Source organism: Garra rufa, chromosome 7 (assembly GCF_049309525.1).
Source record: "Garra rufa chromosome 7, GarRuf1.0, whole genome shotgun sequence".
NCBI lineage: Eukaryota > Metazoa > Chordata > Actinopteri > Cypriniformes > Cyprinidae > Garra > Garra rufa.
The window spans coordinates 14,885,472-14,906,141 of NC_133367.1; the positions used below are offsets into that span (position 1 = coordinate 14,885,472).

Consider the following 20,670-nt stretch of genomic DNA (forward strand, 5'->3'; position numbering starts at 1 on the left):
ATCAATGCTTTACTGTTTGCACTGGCATTTTTGCTGCAGTATGTCAGAAGAGTGAGGAAAGCACTATTCCTCTAAGATGAGTCTCTCAGACAGTGAGAGGTAAGCCTGTCTAAAATTTCTGTCCAAAATTAATAATTTTAAACACTACTTTCCTGTGAAGAACAAAACCTTGACAACAAGGAATGGTTAATACTTGCTGTATTTTATATTTGCAAATTGACCAACATTGTTGTATGTATTTATGGGTTAAAAATAAAACTCTTATTTTGAAGAAATAAAAAATGCATGACAAAATGTCATAAAAGTTTTTCATTTTAGAATCACATGTGTTTTACAGCAAAGTGTAAATTTTGGAGGGTGATGAAGCAGTGCTACTTGGCTGTTTGTAACCGTGATTCCATTTTTTCTGCTTTTTGTGATATTAGTGTAAGATCAGGCTCACATGTGTTCAGCTCTGTGTCTGTAAAGAGTGACCATTCAAAAGATACATTCCCAAACTCTAGTGGGAAAACACCATCATCACCTACCAAAAGGTATTTCTTGTGTTTCACGATATGGTGTTACATTAGCTCCACAATGGCGTATATTATAGCACTTAATGATATAAAATGTTAAATAACAGAACAAAATCTATTACAATTACAATACAACTACACAAGTAGCCAATTGCGATGGGAGACATAAATGCACCATAGAAAAGATATCAGGCAACTGAACATACATACATACATGAAAAGGATAATTGCACAGATATAGAGCATTTAATTACATCAGTGTCTTTAAATGAGATTGAAGTATATCCTGTAATAAAGTGTTTTCTTTCTGTCTGTTCTTTGTGTCATTAGTATAAGATCAGGCTCACATGTGTTCAGCTCTGTGTCTGTGAAAAGTGACATTTCACATGATCCTCCACCAGACTTAAGTGAGAAAACACCATCATCACCAACCAAAAGGTATTTAATGTGTTTTACGTTATGGTGTTACATTAGCTCCACTTTGGTGTATATTATAGCATTTAACTGAATAAAATATTAAATAACAGAACAAAATTTATTACAATTAAAATACAATTACACAGGTAGCAAATAGCCATGGGGTGCATTAATTCACTATAGAAAAGACATCAGGCAACTAAGTATGCATACATGAAAAGGATAAATGCACAGCTATAGTGCATTTAATTATACTGAACCTCTTCACATGAGACTGACATATGTCCTTTAATAAAGTGTTTTCTTTTTTTGTGTGTCATTAGTGTAAGATCAGACTCGCATGTGTTTAGTTCTCTGTCTCTGAAGAGTGACTGTTCAATGCTTAGGCCACCAGGCTTAAGTGAGAAAACACCATTATCACCTACCAAAAGGTATTCCATGTGTTTTGAATCATAAAATTGTGTTAACTGTGGTAAAATTACTAAATAAAACAAAACTGTGAGAGTGTTTCTTGGCTTTCATTCTTCTTATGTAATGATTGTGTTTCTGCCTGCTTCAAATTCTATAGCTTACCATATGCCGACTTCTTTCACATTTTTTTCCAGAATTGTTGTGATATCTCACTGGTCCTGAAATATACCGTGATCTGAAATTACTCATATGAGATTTAAGAACTTAGTAAAGTGTTTGTTTGTTTTTTCTCATCTCTTTGTGTCATTAGAGTAAGATCAGGTTCACGTGTGTTCAGCTCTGTATCTCTGAAGAGTGATACGTCTATAGATAAACCACCAAAATTCAGTGAGGAAACACCATCATCTACCAAAAGGTATTTCACATGTCTCTTGTTGTCGATCACACAGACTGTGTTAGAAAATAATTCTATGATTAGATTTCACATCAACACTTTTTCTTTACTGATGAACTGATGAATGCTGGGGAGAAATTACCTGCCAGTTTGATTGACTGGTTTGACACAAATAATATAGACAACTTTTATCAACTTTTTGGTTGCAGTTAGATTCTTTGTGGTTGTGTTTTTTTATTTATTTATTTTATGTCATTTAGTTACAAAGGACAGAAGACCACAGTAAATATCGGTGCAGAATTTACACGGTGGCAAACGTTAAAAACACAGAAGGGATTGAAGACTGATGTGGAACTGGCAACTTTTCTTCTCAACAGGTGTGGACACAAGATACCACAGTTTACCTTGTACTGTTTAATAAACTACATTTAATTTGGCTTTTGCCAATTTGCTGCTTTGAATTTTGAAAAAAAAATAATAATAATAAAAAAAAAATAATAAATACTGATTTTAAGAATGCTCTTGTATTACATTTCAGTCTGCTTTTCAGCGTACCATTTATTTGTTCACAAAGTGCTTTTTCCAAAGGATATATTGGATATATTAATATATTGTTTAGAAACACACCATTTTTATTTTAACTTATTGTGAACACTGGACAAATTTATTTTGCTAACAGGGTTCAATATGAGAAATCAGACTCAGAATTCCAGACGTACCGCCTCCGTAAAGAGTTTAGTGAAAATCGCCTCTGGATCTTTCAGGTAGGAAGGTCTTTGTTGGTTTTAAACAGCTTTTGTTTTAGAAAACTATACCAAAAATCACACAAAATTATAATGGTACAGAGAAATGTAATCTCTTATATTAGGTTATGTTGCAATTTATATCTCACAAATTTAAATTTAAATAGAAAATAGAATATTTATTAATCAAATTAAAGGAGGTTTTCTGTTTTCTGTTCTGTTAAATTGTACATTTGTACACTTGCTTGACTGCAAATTGTTTTAGATGTTATATATATATATATATATATATATATATATATATACATATATATATTAAGCATATGTTTAATTTGTTCTACTCCTTTTTGCATGTTCTTAGGATCTTGAAAACAAAATGATCGTATTTCTGAAAAATGAGCTGGAAAAGTTGAAGAAAATATTACAAAAAGAGAACACACAATACTTTGTGCAAGACTTTAATGAGGGCATGTGCAGTATCAAAGAATCAGCTCTTGATATAACACTCTATTTCCTAAGAGATATGAAACAAGATAAACTTGCAGATACTCTCGAGGGTAAGTTGCTTACGAAATCTAAGCAATATCTGGCATATTGTCATGTATACATTCTATCTTTGTGTTTTTTCTCCTTTTTGTGTAATTAGATGAGCTTGTCCTAGTTCATCAGCGACAGCTGAAATCAAACCTGAAGAGAAAGTATCAATGTGTGTTTGAAGGAATTGCAAAGCATGGTGACTCTACGCTTCTGAATAACATCTACACAGATCTCTATATCACTCTGGGTGGTAGTGAACAGGTCAATACTGAACATGAAGTAAGACAGATTGAAGTTGCTTTCAGGCGTGCTGACTCACAAGAGATACAGGTTGAATGCACAAATTTGTTTGAAGCATCTGAAAAAGACAAGGAGATCAGAACTGTACTGACAAAAGGAGTTGCTGGCATTGGAAAATCAGTCTCTGTTCAAAAGTTTGTTCTGGATTGGGCTGAAGAAAAAGAAAATTTGGACATCAGCTTTGTATTTCCTCTTCCATTTCGGGAGATGAACTTAATGGAGGAGGAAAACCAAAGCTTGATGAGCCTTATAAGTCAGTTTTTCCCAGAGACCAAAGGACTGAACCTTACAAGAAGGAATCAGTTCAAAGTTCTGTTCATCCTAGATGGTTTGGATGAATGCCGACTTCCTCTAAACTTTGAGGATAATGAAACGTGGTGTGATGTATCTTCACCAGCCTCTCTGGATGTTCTCCTCACAAACCTCATAAAGGGAAATCTGCTTCCTTCGGCTCTCATCTGGATCACCACCAGACCAGCAGCTGCCAGCAAGATTCCTCCTGACTGTATCGACCGGCTGACAGAGATACGAGGATTCAGTGATGCACAAAAGGAAGAGTACTTCAGAAAAAGATTCACAGATCAGAATCTGGCGGAAGAAATCATTGGTCACATTAAACAATCAAAGAGTCTCTTTATCATGTGTTACATTCCAGTCTTCTGCTGGATTACAGCCACTGTTCTCCAAAACATTTTGGAAACTAAAAGAAATGCTAAGAATGTTGATGCCTCCAAAAGTACACAAAAATCAAATAGTGAAGACACTCCTAAGACTCTGACACAAATGTACACACACTTTCTCCGCTTTCAGATCCAGCAGAGCAGACGAAAGTATGATGTTTCCTGGGATAAAGGTGCCATTCTTTCGCTGGGAAAACTAGCATTTCAACAGCTGGAAAGAAACAACCTGATCTTCTATGATACAGACCTGGAAGCCTGTGGTATTGATGTCTCTAAAGCATCAGTGTATTCAGGCATGTGTACCCAGATCTTTAAAGAGGAAACAGGGATCATTCTTGGTACCATGTACTGCTTTGTTCACTTGAGCATTCAAGAGTTTATTGCAGCCCTTTATGCACATCTGTTTCTAGACCTCAACAACAAAAGTGTGTTTGATCAACAGTCTACAGAACAGGACAACAAAAGTGAAATCTTGACTGATTTGCTCAAGACTGCAGTAGACAAGGCACTTGAGAGTGACAGTGGGCATCTGGATCTTTTCCTTCGATTCCTTCTTGGCCTGTCACTTGAGTCCAATCATCCACTTTTAAGAGGTCTGTTAACTCAGCAAAACAACACTGACCAGAGCTACAAGGAAATAGTTCAGTACATCAAGCAGAAATTAGAGTGTAATCTATCTCCAGAGAGATCCATCAATCTGTTCCATTGTCTGAATGAACTAAATGACCACACTCTGGTGAAAGAGATTCAAAGCCAGCTTAACAAAGGAAGTCTCTCATCTGCTGAACTTTCTCCTGCCCAGTGGTCTGCTGTGGCCTTTGTGTTATTGACGTCAGAGGAAGAGCTGGAGGAGTTTGATCTACAGAAATTCAAGAAATCAGACGAGTGTTTCTTTAGACTATTAGAAGTTGTTAAAACCTCCAAAAGAGCTCTGTAAGTCATTTTTACAATCATTTGAAAAGTACATTAAGCCATCTATAGTCTTTTTACTTGGGTTGTGGTACATTACTGCTCCTCTGAACAAGTAACATATCTGTCACATTTCTTCAGACCAAATAAAAACACTTTTTTTATTAAATCACATTACTGGCATGTAGCTCTAATAATTTCTCAGTCAGATTAGATCATAAGAATCACAGAGCTAGCAGAATGTAAGTGCAATTTACCTCACTGACCATAGCAAAACTTGACAAAAAACAAAAAAGAAAGCTTGATACTTACCTGAATAAATCAAGAAGAAGTTTTATTTCTAAGTTAGTGTTGAAAGAACAATCAACAAATGCTCCACACACACACACACACACACACACACACACACACACACACACGCACGCACGCAATATACAGTAGTAGCCAGGTCTTCTGCTTTCTGTTTACGGTCATGATGTAACCACACAAAGATGAATGATTAATATTTGTATTTAGCAAATGTATTGCATGTATTCAATTACAGTTTGTATGTTGGTATTTTTCCTGTTGTAGGTTAAATGATTGTGACTTAACAGACAGAAGCTGTTCAGCTCTGGCTACAGCTCTTTTATCAGACTCCAATCTGAAGGAGCTGAACATGAACAATAATATTCTGCAGGATTCAGGAGTAAAGCAACTCTGCATTGGACTGAAAAGTATGAAGTGTAAATTAGAGATACTGAGGTAAGTTTTGAGACAACTTCAGGAGCATGTATTGTACATTTTCTACATTCATACACATTGATAAGCTGTTTATTTTCAGGCTCAGTAAGTGTGATCTAACAGAGAAAGGCTGTTTAGCTCTGGCTTCAGTTCTCAGTTCAGACTCCAGCAGTTTAAAAGTTCTTGATCTGAGCAACAATGATCTACAGGATTCAGGAGTGAGGCTTCTCTCTGGCGGACTAAAAAAGAACCATAAACTGGAGAAACTCAAGTGAGTTAACATTGAAGGTCTCTAGGACATTTTGTTTGCCTCATATTCAGGCAGGCTGTACAGTGTGACATATATGTCGCACCTGCTAAAAAAAATCAGTCTGTGTGGTGAATAAATTTACCACAGTTGCACATGTGCGATGCAGTTTTGAAATTAGTGTGAGCCTGTTTACAAGCCTGTTATAATAACATGATTTCACTCCAAATTAGTTTCATTACATTAGTAGAGTGTTTTAAATGACATTTTGCGTTTTGAACTGCTTTCATATCAGAGAATGAGGTAGAAAACATTGAAAACATTATTTTATACAGTTTTTTTAATTCAATTCAATAATTGATTATTTAGCTGAATGTTTTTTTCACACCTGTTATAGACTCTCTGAGTGTAATGTAACAGAAGAAGGTTATAAAGCTCTGGCTTCAGCTCTGAGATCAAACCCTTCAACCCTGATAGAGCTGGATCTCACAGGAAATGACCCTGGACAATCAGGAGTGAAGGAGCTCAGTGGTTTACTACAGGATCCAAACTGTCAGATGAAGTCACTAAGGTGAGATATGATGCAATAATTAAATTAGCTGATTTGTAGGCAATTTATTTGCCAAAAAAAAATCCATCCCATTCACTCAATTTCAGAATCAGGTGTTGTTTTTCCACCAAATTTATCTATAAAATAAAATTAATCTTGCTTCATCTTCTTCAGACTTTTGAGTCCTGCTGCAGATAAAGCCTGTCGGTATGTGACTGAAATTGTGGGTAAAAACCCGTTACTTCTGAGAGAGCTGAATCTGAGCGAACATGAACCTGGAGAAAAACGAATGAATCAGATTGCTGCTCTACTGCAAGATAAACACTGTAAACTCAAAGCACTTCAGTGAGTATATTGCATTTAAACTATTTTAAAGATTTAATTATTATTTACACAGTACTCATCAGTGATAACTGAATGTTGGCACCAAGTTCTTTGTGTTTTTAAATTCTCTCCTGGTTATCAATTTAGCCTACGTGATTGTGGTCTAACAGAGGAAAGCTGTTCAGCATTTGCCACAGTCTTGAGATCAAACCCCAGTCTGAAAGAGCTTGATATAAGCAACAATAATCTCCAGGATTTAGGGGTAAAGAAACTAATCCAGAATGGATTAGAAAATACAAACTGCACACTGGAGAAACTTGGGTATGTAAATTAATTGAAAACATTTTCATTCAAAAACATTGTTTTTGGTTTAAATTTAATAATATTACTTGTATAATGATTTATTGTTATTATTATTATTATTACAAACAACTTTTCTGTAGACTTTCGAACTGCAGTATCACTGAGGAAGGTTATAAAGCTCTGGCTTCAGCTCTGAGATCAAACCCTTCACACCTGATAGAGCTGGATCTTACAGGAAATGATCCTGGACAATCAGGAGTGAAGGAGCTTAATGATTTACTACACGATCCAAACTGTCAACTGAAGACACTGAGGTGAGTGTTATCAAAATAAATCCAATACTTTTGAAACTTTAGCTGAAAGATTATTAAACTGTGAAAAAAGTCAATTTTAAAAGCTTTGAAATTATTAAGGGTTCTGTCACAAGCATTTTAAAACAAGTCATAAAATAACAGTACTTCTCCTGTCTGCAGGTTTTTGGGTCCTGCTGCTGATGAAGCATGTCAGTATGTGACTGGAATTGTGTTTAAAAACCCATTACTCCTGAGAGAGCTGAATCTGAGTGAATGTGAACTAGGAGACACACAAGTGAAGCTGCTCACTGCTCTATTACAGGATAAACACTGCAAACTAAACACACTTCAGTGAGTATTGATTTAATTTATTATTATACATTTAAACTCCTGGGGTCGAAGGGAACGCCGGCGTCACAAGTTGCATGTTTTAACCTTTTCACACGTGAGTTTAAAATATTCTATCTAACCCCAAAGAGTTTTTTTTTAGCCGACCGTTATTTTAGAATGTTGGCATTACTGTTTCCATGGCGACGCGTCATGTGACACACCGCAGCCACAATAGCACTGTAAGACACATGGATCGCTTTTATTTCGTTTTCCCTTTTTAATCATTAATATTTACAAGCATGCTCACTATATTATGAAATATCTGATATTCCGATTTCGAAATATGTGCAAGTAAATTTATTTAAAATCCAAACACTTTTATTATGACCGTGTTAGTTATTCTATACCGGGTGATGGGCGCCGCCATGTTTGTGCGCGCTGAATCCGAGCTGTGGCATTTAACACACGCAAATGCATCCTGTTGCCCGAAAGACATTAAAGTAAGTCTCTGGTGAGCTGGGAGAAGAGGAGAGTGAACTTTAGAGTTACCTACATAATCTGTATATGATATCAATAAAATATGTTGTCAGAATATATTTGTAGGACCATTATTGCCGCTTCCATAGACATCAGTGTGTATTTTACAAACAATAAATGCATGGTTTTGCTAGTACTCATGTGTATTTAAATATCTGAAACCTAAAATAAGCATTATACGGTTGAAAACACTTAATAGTTGTGATAATATGACAAGCACTCAGCACGTCCGATCTGGCTCAGAGCCAGCCAAAGCGCCAAAACAGATTTGAATTCAGCAGCTGATCACGTGATGCGGCGAACGTTCGAATCACACCGGTGTGATCGTACGCATAATGGTGCGTTCACACCGGACGCGACTTGCGCGGAAAAAACGCGCTATTCGCGCGTAGTTGAACGCTTGAACATTTGAGTTTACTCGCGCCATTCGCGCGGTAAAATTCGCGTCATTCGCGCGTGACATTTTCTTCACAACAGACGCGAATTCGCGTCAAGGGAGGGGCTTCTGCCACTCGTCAGCGGGAAAGTAGTTGTAAAATAGGTGAATGAGCTCAATTTGCCAGCTTTAGCTTGCTTGTAGTCTCAATATGTATGTATATGTAGGTTAAATTGAGTAAAGAGCGTTTTTTAAAACTAACCAGATTGTCCGACCTCTTCACTCACTTTATTCCTAGCAAGATCCCTTTTATTCCTGTTTCTACAAAAGTCCAAAGATGTATCGTACAGCTCCGAGGAACCACAGACAGCAACGGTGATTTTGTCCGCCATTGTTGTTTCGGATTTCTGCCTCCGTCACTACTAGAGCAAGCTCCTGATTGGTTACCGCGGCGCGGAATTCCGCCGAAGTTCAGATTTTTGAACTCGCGCGAATGGCGCGGCAATCGCTTGAAACGCTCAATGCACGCCGCGCTATTCGCGCTATTCGCGCGTTTCGCGCCGCCTCATTCGCGCGTTTCGCGCCGCAGGATGGCTATTCGCGTCTTTGCATTGACTTAACATGTAAATCACTCGCGCTTGCCGCTTCATTCGCGTCCGGTGTGAACGCACCTTAAGGGACCAGCCAAGACAAATCACACCGGTGTGATCGTACGTTCTAAAGGGTTAAAGAGACAAGCAAAAAGAACTTAAAATGCTCTGAAATTTCTGATCAATTATATAAGAGTAATACATGATTTAAATATGTAAAGAGTCTACTTTTATCTGTGCACTCACAATATAACCAAAGCATTATGCTTTTGCAAAAAAAAAAAAAAAAAAAAAAACGGGGCTTGCATTCAGCAGTCTCAGTCTCCACACATATCTTTTTCAAATGCGTCTTTTAAATGAACGAATACTCTGCGATTATGTGACACACACACAATATTGACATACCTATCGAAAGCCTGATATTTCTACTTTTAGATGAAGTAACTCTTTCTGACAAAAAAAAATATTCTCTGATGAAGTAATCCTTATGAAACCAACCCGATGTCCAGTCTCTCCTGTCTGCTTCATTATATTTAATTAGGTCACGCCCACGAGCTGCCTTTGCTTTTCATATTATAATCTTCCATGTGAGGGCGCTGCGCCAAAATAGACGCCCACATCACTGTAAACAAAGGAGAAAGACATTTATTTCAAGTCCATCTGGGCTACAAGTCCTTTCTGGGTGAAGATGCACTGTCAGAAGTAACTTCAGAAGATGAACATGATGTGAGACACTGCGCAATCCAGCAGAGGAGATATTTACTTGAGTAAGTCTTTCTTTTATTAACCTAGTTGTTAATTATTACTGTTACAGAACGTGAACACATTTTACCAGTTAAGACTTTTGCAAACTATAATTCCTAACTACAGCAAGTGAAATATTATGAAGTAAGTTTCATTTTATCGCATCAAAATGTTTCAGGACGCCAGGATGTTTTTAATAGTCTATACAATAGAGAACGATGCGATAAAGGTAATAGTGTTCACATTTATGCCCAACAGTAATAATATAGCCTAGTTTCTTTGTATTGTGTAACATAGAAAGGCATGCTTTGTGTTTATAACCTAACAATTATAATATTTATTTAGTTATTAATGTATCTTATCACATTGCTTACATTGTGTATGTTTAGACCTTATGTATTAGTAATTCTGTGTTCTGTATATATATATATTAGTGGTGGGCAGTTATCGGCGTTAACGTGCTGCGTTAACGTGAGACTCTTATGGGGCGATAAAAAAATATTGCCGTTAATCTATTCTCAAAGTTGGTTTGGGAGCTGGGTCTAAACTACGCAAGATATGATGACTTTCACCTTGATATTTTAGCGCGGATGATGTATACCTAGTCAAATTACACTGTAGGGGGCGAGAACGAGTCTTCAACTTCTGTGAAATTACCACATCAAATGAGACGTGCAAACATGGATGCAGCTATGAAGCCGCTTCAGGGCAGGTGCGTTGCTAGACCCTTTTTACTGGGGCACGCGCCCCAGTGAAAATCTGTTGTGCCCTAGTAAAATCTCAAGTTTGAGTTATAATTTACTTTGATAATCCCGAAATAAAGACATTAAACTATGCAACAACTGAATTGACGCTTCTAAAAGCAACGCAGTTTAGTCGAAGACTATGCACGCAGATAGGCTATTCTTTCGTCGTGCAACCTTTTGTGCAGAAGTACTTGGTTACACAAGTTTGTATAGGTACTTATGTTGTAAATGCAATTGTCAAGCAGTTTGTGATGCATTTTGGAAACAGGAGATGAGCGCCTAATATAATGCGCCACCTGGCCCGTTCTCGAAGACTTACTTTTAGTCATTATTTGGGTAGCACGCATATTCTGAATGCCTTCAGCAAAATTCTAATTAGATTAGATTAATCTAGATTAATTCCAAGATTTAATCTAGATTAAAAAAAAATAAAAAATCAATGCCCACCCCTAATATATACATACATATATATATATATATATATATATATTACAGATGCTCCTGACATTAACTTGCTCACAGATGTTTTGTTTTTGTTGTTTTTTTAGTGATATGAATCCTGCTCAACAGATGAATGCTGCTGTCTTTCACTTGAGTCACTCTTCAAACTGTTTTCCTTTGAGAGCGCTTTACCAACTTTAGATGTTCATCTACACTGATATTCTAGTGTAAAACAAGTTCCTTGACCACTGCTAATGAGTTCTGCAAGCACTTAAATTTCTTAAGTTTCACTTGTTGAACAGAATTCAGAAAATAGTTTTCAGAAATGACACCAATTCTGTTCACATCTCTGTGGTTAGATCACATAATATGCATTTTGTTTTATGCAGATTTTAATACTGTGTTGTAAATAAACTACAAATAATCTAAATCTCCATTGTTTGACTCTTCTTACATTTTCTAACCTGACATTTTCAGTAATGGGTCATTAGGGAGGGCTCAACTGTCTCTCAGGTGTGAATTGCTAAATATTCATGGGCCATTGCCACTCCTTAGCATATTCCCTTACAATCACAAAACATGTTTTTGAAAATTTAAATAAATATATTATTTTCTCTGAAGGAGTGAACAAGATGATTTTCACATCATTTGTTTAAAAAAAATCTAGCCTACCACATCCAATTCTCAAAAGTCTTGTGAACAAATGTTCTGTGTGTGTTTCATGGCTTTATTTCAGTGACTTAAAAATTTTAGTTTTTCACTAACCATGCATAAACGTAATTTAAAAAAAACTTTATTTTTTTTTATAGTAGCCCAATATGTGCTGATTACAATGTAATAAGACTTTAGCCATTAATATTTTTTAAGATACTGAAAAAAGCATAAATGTCAGGGCTTGTCGAAACTTCTTCAGGGCCCCAAAACACCCTCAGACCGCAAAGGGGTAAAGTATATTAACGGAATCAGATTACCAAAGCAAAATAATTCTCAGTACTTACTGAGTGTTGGAATTAGGTACTTTGTGTTTGTAAATTTCCCTCTCATGTTCATCATTTTAGGCTGTGTGATTGTGGTCTAACAGAGGAAAGCTGTTCAGCTCTCGCTACAGTCCTGAGATTAAGCCCCAGTCTGAAAGAGCTTGACATGAGCAACAATAATCTGCAGGATTCAGGAGTAAAGAAACTTGGATTAGAAAATACAAACTGCACACTGGAGAAACTAAGGTGATTGATTTAAATCATAGTGTTAAATCACCAGAAAACTAAAGAACTTGTCAAAAAAATGTCTTCTTTAGCAGTAACGGTTAAAGTTTTTCGCACCTAACATTTTCATCACCTTCTTTGCTTACCTTTTTTTAATTATATTTTTAAAATAATAGTTTTACAACACAATATGATGTTTTTATAATATATGTTTTTCAAATGTATTATGTAATAACAAATTTTTACTTTTCTGTAGACTCTCAAACTGCAGTATCACTGAAGAAGGCTATAAAGCTCTAGCTTCAGCTCTGAGATCAAACCCTTCACACCTGATAGAGCTGGATCTCACAGGAAATGATCCTGGACAATCAGGAGTGAAGGAGCTTAGTGATTTACTACACAATGAACATTTTCACTTGAAGACTATCAGGTGATTAAAACTTTACATTTCACTGTAGAAATGCACAATACATAAAATTAAGATGAAATTGTATATATAAAAAACCTACTTACTTTAGGTTTCTGAAAAGTGCTGCTGCACTGGAAGCATGTAATCATCTCACTAAAGTTCTGGGTACAAGTCCATTATTACTGAAAGAATTGGATCTGAGTAAAGATAAATTGGGATACCTTAATGGGGAGATGCTCTCTGCTCTTTTGATGGACTCTCATAGCAAAGTGGAGAAAATGAAGTGAGTGAACTTATGTTTATTCAGTGTAAAGATTGTCATTTACATATGTAAACATGTATGAATAGCTGTTGATTGGATGTGTGCTCAATATGTTCTGAATAGTAAAAAATGGTTTTTTTTGTGTGTATGTTTAGGCTGAATAATTGTGAGCTGAATGAGAAAAGCTGTTCAGTTCTAGCTACTGTTCTCTCCTCCAAAACCATCTTGAAAGAGATGAACCTGAACAACAGCCATCTGCTGGACTCAGGAGTCAAAAAGATCTGTGAGGGACTGAAGAATCATTTGTGTGAGCTGAAGATACTCAAGTGGGTATACTTTATTTCACCATCAGCTACACTCAATATCACTGCAATCACTGGAATATTAGAAATTCATTCAGTCTGCTCAAAAATACTCTTTTAATATTTTTTTTCTGTAGGCTTTCTAACTGCAGTATCACTGAAGAAGGTTATAAAGCTCTGGCTTCAGCTCTGAGATCAAACCCTTCAAACCTAATAGAACTGGATATTACAGGAAATGATCCTGGACAAACAGGAGTGAAGCAGCTCAGTGATTTACTACAGAATCCAAACTGTCACCTGAAGACACTGAGGTGAGTGTTCTCGATACAATAAAGTGCAATAGAACTAAAACTAGTAGTAATGTCAGTTTTCAAAATTATTAGTTTTTTTTTTTTGTAATTAGTGATTTCCAGTGTTAATTTCGTCAATGAAAACAATGACGAAAAATATCAATTAAGGACTATATTTTCTGTGACGAGCTAAAACGAATATCTGATAATAAAAACTATGACAAAATTTATGCAGAGTCTTCATTAACAAGATGGGACTAAAATGTTATTTGAGGACTATTAACCATTCAAAATACATCCTATAGGCTTGCCTTTTAAAACGTACATCCCTGTCATTGGATTGCAATCAGACAAGGGGCGTTTGCATATCTGTTCTCAGTTTGGCAGCCGCAGTGTATAGTCTACCAAAACACGAACTAGCGATCTGAAACAATGACCTCAGCATCTGAGGGTTAGGAATAGGGTGACCAGACATCCCATTTTTCCCTGGAGTCACAATTCACTGTCAATTAACTTAAAGGAGACGTTCACTTTCTGAACAAAAAATTACAGATAATGTACTCACCCCTTGTCATCCAAGATTTAATGTCTTTCTTTCTTCAGTCTTAAAGAAATTATGTTCTTTGAGGAAGACATTTCAGGATTTTTCTAAAATGTCTTAAAATGATCCCAAATGTGGTTGTAAACGATCCCAGCCAAGGAGGAAGGGTCTTATCTAGCTAAACAATATATTATTTTCATAAAAAAATACAATTTATATACTTTTTAATGTCAATCGCTCATCTTGTCTGAGATTTTATCTCAGTTGAAAAACTCCCATCTCATGTTCTCCCTCAACTTCAAAATCATTCTACATCGCTGTTTTACCTTGTTGTTAAGGGTGTTTGATCTTCTTTTCATGTTCACTTAACGAAGACTGGGTCGGTACTTCTGCAGCAATGTAGGATGATTTTGAAATGATTTTTGAAGTTGAGGGAGAAAATACGATTTGAGTTGTTTTGACATACCCTAACTGTCTTGAACCAGAATACACAGAGTTCAGGCAGAGCAAGACAAGACAAGGGTTTGAGGTTAAAAAGTATTTAAATTTTATTTTTTTTAAAATGAAATTAACCTATTGTTTCGCTAAAAAAGACCCTTCTTCCTCGGCTGGGATTTAAACTGCATTTTGAAAGTTCAAACTCGGGAGACCATTGAAGGCCACTATATGAAGAAAAATCTCCCACTTAATGGGTGAAAAAATCCTGAAATGTCTTCTTCAAAAAACATAATTTCTTTACAACTAAAGAAAGAAAGACATGAACATTTTGAATGACAAGGGGGTGAGTACATTATATGTACATTTTTTGTTCTGGAAGTGAACTTCTCCTTTAAAGTTATTGAAGGCGGGATAGCCGGAATCATGCTGATAGACACACACCAGAAGCACTCTCTCTCACACACACACTCCACTTCTTCAGTTCTCAGACAGTGCACAATCAGTTCTCAGTGCTCAAAGACACACACAATAGTCCAAATGTTTATCGTCTAGAGAGTATATCAGTAAATACAGTCGATTATGGTTAAAGTGAACATAAACAGTTGAGTGAAAACTTTTTAAAAGTTCATAAGAAATGGATTTAAGACAACAGTGTGAGGTTTATCATTTAAAACATTTTTTGAAATAACTACTGGCCCTTTCACATAATTTCACAAAAGTCATTATATGGCAGGTAATGTTCTTGTACTTGTCCTGTCTGCAGGTTTTTGGGTCCTGCTGCAGACGAAGCCTGTCAGTATGTGACTGGAATTGTGGGAAAAAATCCATTATTCCTGAGAGAACTGAATCTGAGTGAACATGAACTAGGAGACTCAAACGTTAATCGGCTCGCTGCTCTGCTGCAGGATAAACACTGTAAACTCAACACACTGATGTGAGTATTTTGGTTATTATGGCATATTTAGGCAGCCAGACTGGGACATTTTGGCTTTCAAAATTCATGTCGCAATTTGCATACTTATGCACTATTCCACTAGTGCATGTTGTATAGTGCGCAGAGTTGGAAAGGTTACTTTGGATATGTAATAGATTACAGAATGCAAGTTATCTTATTTAAAGTGTAATAAGTAGGGTAACTATTTTAATTACTTTATTAATATAACTGATTACATTTGGTTGCTTTTTGATTACTTTTCTATATTTCGATCGAATGTCTTCAACTGTTAAAACTGTGAAAGTGATCCCAATGATGTTGTCCATCTATATCTTTATTGTTTTCTTTAGACTATCAAACTGCAGTATCACTGAAGAAGGTTATAAAGCTCTGGCTTCAGCGCTAAGTTCAAACCCTTCAAACCTAATAGAGCTGGATCTCACAGGAAATGATCCTGGACAATCAGGAGTGAAGGAGCTCAATGATTTACTACAGGATCCAAATTGTCAGCTGAAGACACTGAGGTGAGTGATTTTAGTGCATGTTTTGACCAATATTTTCTCTATTTTAGGTTTATTAGTTGCAAACTTAATTTAATCCTGTTTCATCTTCTCTTCTGCAGGTTTTTGGGCCCCACTGCAGAGGAAGCCTGTCAGTATGTGACTAGTATTGTGGGTAAAAACCCGTTACTCCTGAGAGAGCTGAATATGAGTGAACATGAACTAGGAGACATAAACGTGAAGAGGCTCGCTGCTCTACTGCAGGATAAACACTGTAAATTCAATACACTGACGTGAGTGTTTTACATGCTCTAAAATGTTACATTCCTTTTAAAAGTAACATTAAAGTAGTTGATAATACTATTTATTTTTTGCCTGAATTAGAGCCACAATAAAATTATGTATTAAAATTCTCTTTCTGTCTTCAGGCTGTGTGGAAGCAATATTACAGAGAAACAGTGTCTCATCCTGACTTCAGCTCTGTGTTTAAACCTATCACACCTGAAAGAGCTGGACCTTAGTGAAAATAAACTACAAAACAGAGGAGTGAAGATCTTGTGTGATGTACTGAAGGATTCACACTGTAAACTGGAGAGATTGAGGTGGGGAACATTCACATACTTGTGAAAAGGTATTTTTTGTTAGGAAGTTAGCTTCCATCTAATTTTCTGCTCTCTTTCTCAATGTAGGTTAAGATCCTGTGATATAACAGATGAAGGTTGTTCTGCTCTGACTTCAGCTCTGCAATCAAACCCATCACACCTGAGAGAGCTGGGCCTGAGCGGAAATCAACTAGGAGTAGAAAACCTTAGTGCTCTTCTGAGGAACCCAGAATTCAAACTGGAAATATTAGCGTTAGTAACAGTTTACTGGTTATGTGTATTATTACATAACTTATAGCTCTGCACCTTCTGGAATTTCTTCAGTGATCACACTTTGTATTAAAACTAAAATTCTTACACATCAAATTAGACTGCAAATTTAACTAAAGGTTTGTAGCTCTTCAATAAGGTGGTCATTATAGATCTGAGTCATTTTACTTTTTCTTTTTATCTTCAGTCTGTGTGGATGCAGTATTACAGAAAAACAGTGTCTCAGTCTAATTTCGGCTCTGCGTTCCAACCTTTCACATCTGCAAGAGTTGGACCTCAGTGAGAATGAACTAAAAAACACAGGAGTGAATCACTTGTGCGACATACTAACGGATTCACACTGTAAACTAAAAACACTGAGGTGAGGAACATTGACCCACATGAAAGAAACATTTGTTTTGTTATTTGACTGAAACATAATGTTTTATGTTTATATTTCTCCCACTGTAGTCTAGGATACTGTGAAATCACAGATGAAGGTTGTTCTCCTCTGACGTCAGCTCTGAAATCAAACCCATCACACCTGAGAGAGCTGAACTTGAGTGGAAATCAACTAGGAGACTCTGGAGTGAAGCACCTCTGTGATTTACTCAGGAACCCACAATGCAAGCTGGAGAAACTAAAGTATGTAACATTATACTGTACAGCAGTTACAGCATGATGACATGTATGCTGTTCTGATTCTATATATTAATCTACATGAGTGTATTGTTCTAAACATAGATCTTATTCATTGTCTTTTCTATTTCTGTCTTCAGGCTGGGTAAATGCAGTATTACAGAGAAACAGTGTCTCATCCTGAGTCTAGGTCTGTGTTCAAACCCATCACACCTGAGAGAACTGGACCTCAGTGGAAATCAAATGAAAAACTCTGGAGTGAATCACTTATGTGACGTACTGAAGGATTCACATTGTAAACTAGAGAGATTAAGGTCAGTAGCATTCACATACGAGGATCAAAATGCTTAAAATTACTTCAAAAGGTTTAAACTCATAATTTAAGTCTGTGTGCCATGAAGATGATATACCGTTATGTTGTGAAAGGTTTGTGTGTCTCATTTGCCTCGTTTTAGGTTGAGATACTGTGATATGACAGATGAAGGTTGTTCTGCTCTGACTTCAGCTCTGAAATCAAACCCATCACACCTGAGAGAGCTGAATCTCAGTGGGAATAAAGTAAAAAACAAAGGAGTGAAGCACTTATGTGCCATACTGAAGAATTTAGACTGTAAACTAGAGAGATTGAGGTGAGAAGCTTTTGTTCATCAGAGGTGCTCCTGTAGGCCAACGTCCTGCAGAGTTTAGCTCTAACCTGCTTCAACACACCTTGGAAGTTTATTGTAATCTTGAAGATGTTTGATAATCTGCTTCAGGTGTGTTTAGTTATAGTTGAAACCAAAATCTCCAACAGGACATAGCAGCCCTCCAGGACCAGGGTTGGACAAACCTGATTTACAAGAATCAAAATAATTAGTTAGATACTTTATACTCACATTTTATTTCAGGACTCAAAGTGATTTTTTTTTCCTTCATGACATGAAGTCACTTATTTTGGGCTTGATTTTTTAGACCAGGTTGATTATTATTCTAGTGAAATCTAGAGGCACTCAGCAGATTAGATTTCCAATGAAATGATTGATTTCACTTGTGATATTTTGATGGACAAAGGTAAATATGACTGACTGAATGAATGTCTCTTCCTCTGTCTTTTTTTTTTTCTAGCCTAAATGACTGTGGCATTACAGATGTGGCTTGTTTGGCTCAGCCTTTGGCCAAGACGAAAGCATTGCATTTTTTAAAAGAACTTGATCTGACTAAGAATAAAATAGGTAACTCAAAAAAGCAGCTCAGTAAAGTGCTCAAAGACTCCAACTGTAACCTGAGGTGAGTTCACATCTTTTTGTCATTTTACACTAAGATGATTAAAAAAAATATGATTATAGAAGTTTAATATCAGTGTGATCTGTTACACTTCTTGTTATTCAAAAAAGAAAGAAAGAAATTGAAATAGTAATATTCAACTTAATAAAGCCAACACTGATCATTTTCTAATTTGATTTCTCCCTAAAAGCCTAGACGTTGACCAGCGCCTGTTCAGAGCTGGTCTAAGCCATGTTGGTGGATGGTTTACAATATGAAGCAGGACTGGACCAGACACTATCAGATGAGGATCACAAAAATGACAATGGCAAACATCAGTTCATAAATATAAACTATCCAGAACCGACAGCTAAACCTACAGCATTTAACAAATGTAATGTTTATTGTAGTATTAAGTAGCTTTATGTAATTACTAATGCATAAAGGTAGAACAAATTTCAAATGAAAAAATGCAGCATTACTCAGCAAACAGAAATAGAACAAAGGGGACTAAAACATATATAAGCCAGATATAATATAGATATAATGAAAGATGATAGCAGGCATTGTTTGGGAAAAAAGGGAAGGCTTCGTTTGTGTGGAATAGTCCTCCAATCTACAGACAAACTTTCTCTATTTTTAAATATAATTTCAATACATGTTTTTTTATTCATTAGTTAATTCTTGTCAGCATATTGTTTTATTGTGTGCTTTTTTAAAGCTGTTTTATTAAGTCGTAAAGATCTACATGTCTGTTTTATTAGTGTCAGGGTGCCCAAGCTTCTTTTAAGTACTTGAATTTTATACACACAGATTCAAGGACTAGAAAATGATTTTTATTTTTATTTTTTTTTTGGAGTAACTCTTACAAAAATGGACCTTTATGCACTGCCAAAACCAAGAATGAAAGCGCTACTTTAAAAAAAAAAAAAAAAAAAAAAAAAAAAAAACTGGAAAAGTGGCATGAGTGGATTGAATGGATTGTGATACACAATATAGCTTGTTAGACAATCATCAACTCTTGGTGAGTTTAAAGGGCATTCAAAAACCTTTTTTTTTTTGTAAGCGTTTGATCATACGTGAGTGTTGAGTGTCATTGATTTAAACGTATGAAGACGTTTTAAGAGTCTTTATGACTCTTAAGAGTCTGAAAGTTTAAAAGTTGTAAGGGAGTCTAAAAGATGTCCTCAATATCATTTAATTATGGTTATTTGTGGTTGTTATACTTTTAATGTCTTACTGTTTGTACAATAAACTAACAACTGTGGTCAACACCATTATATTAGTATGTGCTTTATCTCAGTGTCAGGAAAGAGCACATTCAGTGGTTAACTGTTTGTTATTCAGTACAAATACTTGCCTCAGTATCAAATAAAAATGACTAAGATTAAGCTCCAATGAATAATGCCTAATAATGTAGTGTTTATTAGTGCTTTGTTTACAGAGGTAACCAGGTAAACCAATTTATTTCTGCTGTTCAGTGAGCTCCATCTACATCAGAGATTAAATTAGCATTTTCATTCAGAATGTCAGCTGTTTTTGTTCGGGCCAGTGTAAAGTCCAAACCATATTTCTGCCCAGCATTGTTGTAAATGTTAATCGGTGGATTGATAAGCTAATGTGCGTTTAAACAATGTAGAGTGAGAAATTTTATAAAACTTTTTTATTTTATTTTATTTTTTTACTTTTATTATTTAAACTGTAAATCATTGTTTTTTCAGTACAGGATTTTATAGTTTAGGATGTTACCATAATTAGATTTCTCCCCAGTTTGGGATTTGTTTTTTATGCAGGTTTAAAAAAGGTATTTTTAATTCATGTATTATTAATTCTATATTATAATTAGTGGTGGGCATATATTATTATTTTTTTTAATCTAGATTAATCTCACTGTAATCTTGGAATTAATCTAGATTAAAATGGCTAATTTGAATTCTGACGAAGGCATTC

The 20,670-nt window shown here is 35.7% G+C and overlaps 1 protein-coding gene across 1 annotated transcript; it reads left to right on the forward strand.

Annotated features, from left to right (window-relative positions):
• Positions 1-2,856: 2,856 nt before the first annotated feature.
• Positions 2,857-19,997, forward strand: LOC141338729 (uncharacterized). Its single transcript, XM_073844343.1, has 22 exons — positions 2,857-3,037; positions 3,127-4,930; positions 5,480-5,650; positions 5,730-5,900; positions 7,194-7,367; positions 7,527-7,697; positions 12,169-12,333; positions 12,569-12,742; positions 12,831-13,004; positions 13,139-13,309; positions 13,423-13,596; positions 15,318-15,488; positions 15,839-16,012; positions 16,111-16,281; positions 16,417-16,590; positions 16,678-16,842; positions 17,048-17,221; positions 17,311-17,484; positions 17,619-17,792; positions 17,934-18,107; positions 18,583-18,744; positions 18,932-19,997. Exons 1-22 carry the CDS (start codon positions 2,857-2,859, stop codon positions 18,996-18,998), a joined length of 5,310 nt encoding a protein of 1,769 aa, XP_073700444.1. The 3' UTR covers positions 18,999-19,997.
• The last annotated feature ends 673 nt before the right edge of the window (positions 19,998-20,670 follow it).

What these genes read in the sequence shown, in the direction of transcription:
- LOC141338729 (XM_073844343.1), top strand. Translation starts at nt 2,857, where the DNA reads ATGATCGTATTTCTGAAAAATGAGCTGGAAAAGTTGAAGAAAATATTA. An exon ending in AGCAAAGTGGAGAAAATGAA is followed by an intron (nt 13,005 to 13,138) that starts GTGAGTGAACTT and finishes GTGTATGTTTAG; the next exon opens with GCTGAATAATTGTGAGCTGA. An exon ending in TGTAAATTCAATACACTGAC is followed by an intron (nt 16,282 to 16,416) that starts GTGAGTGTTTTA and finishes TTCTGTCTTCAG; the next exon opens with GCTGTGTGGAAGCAATATTA.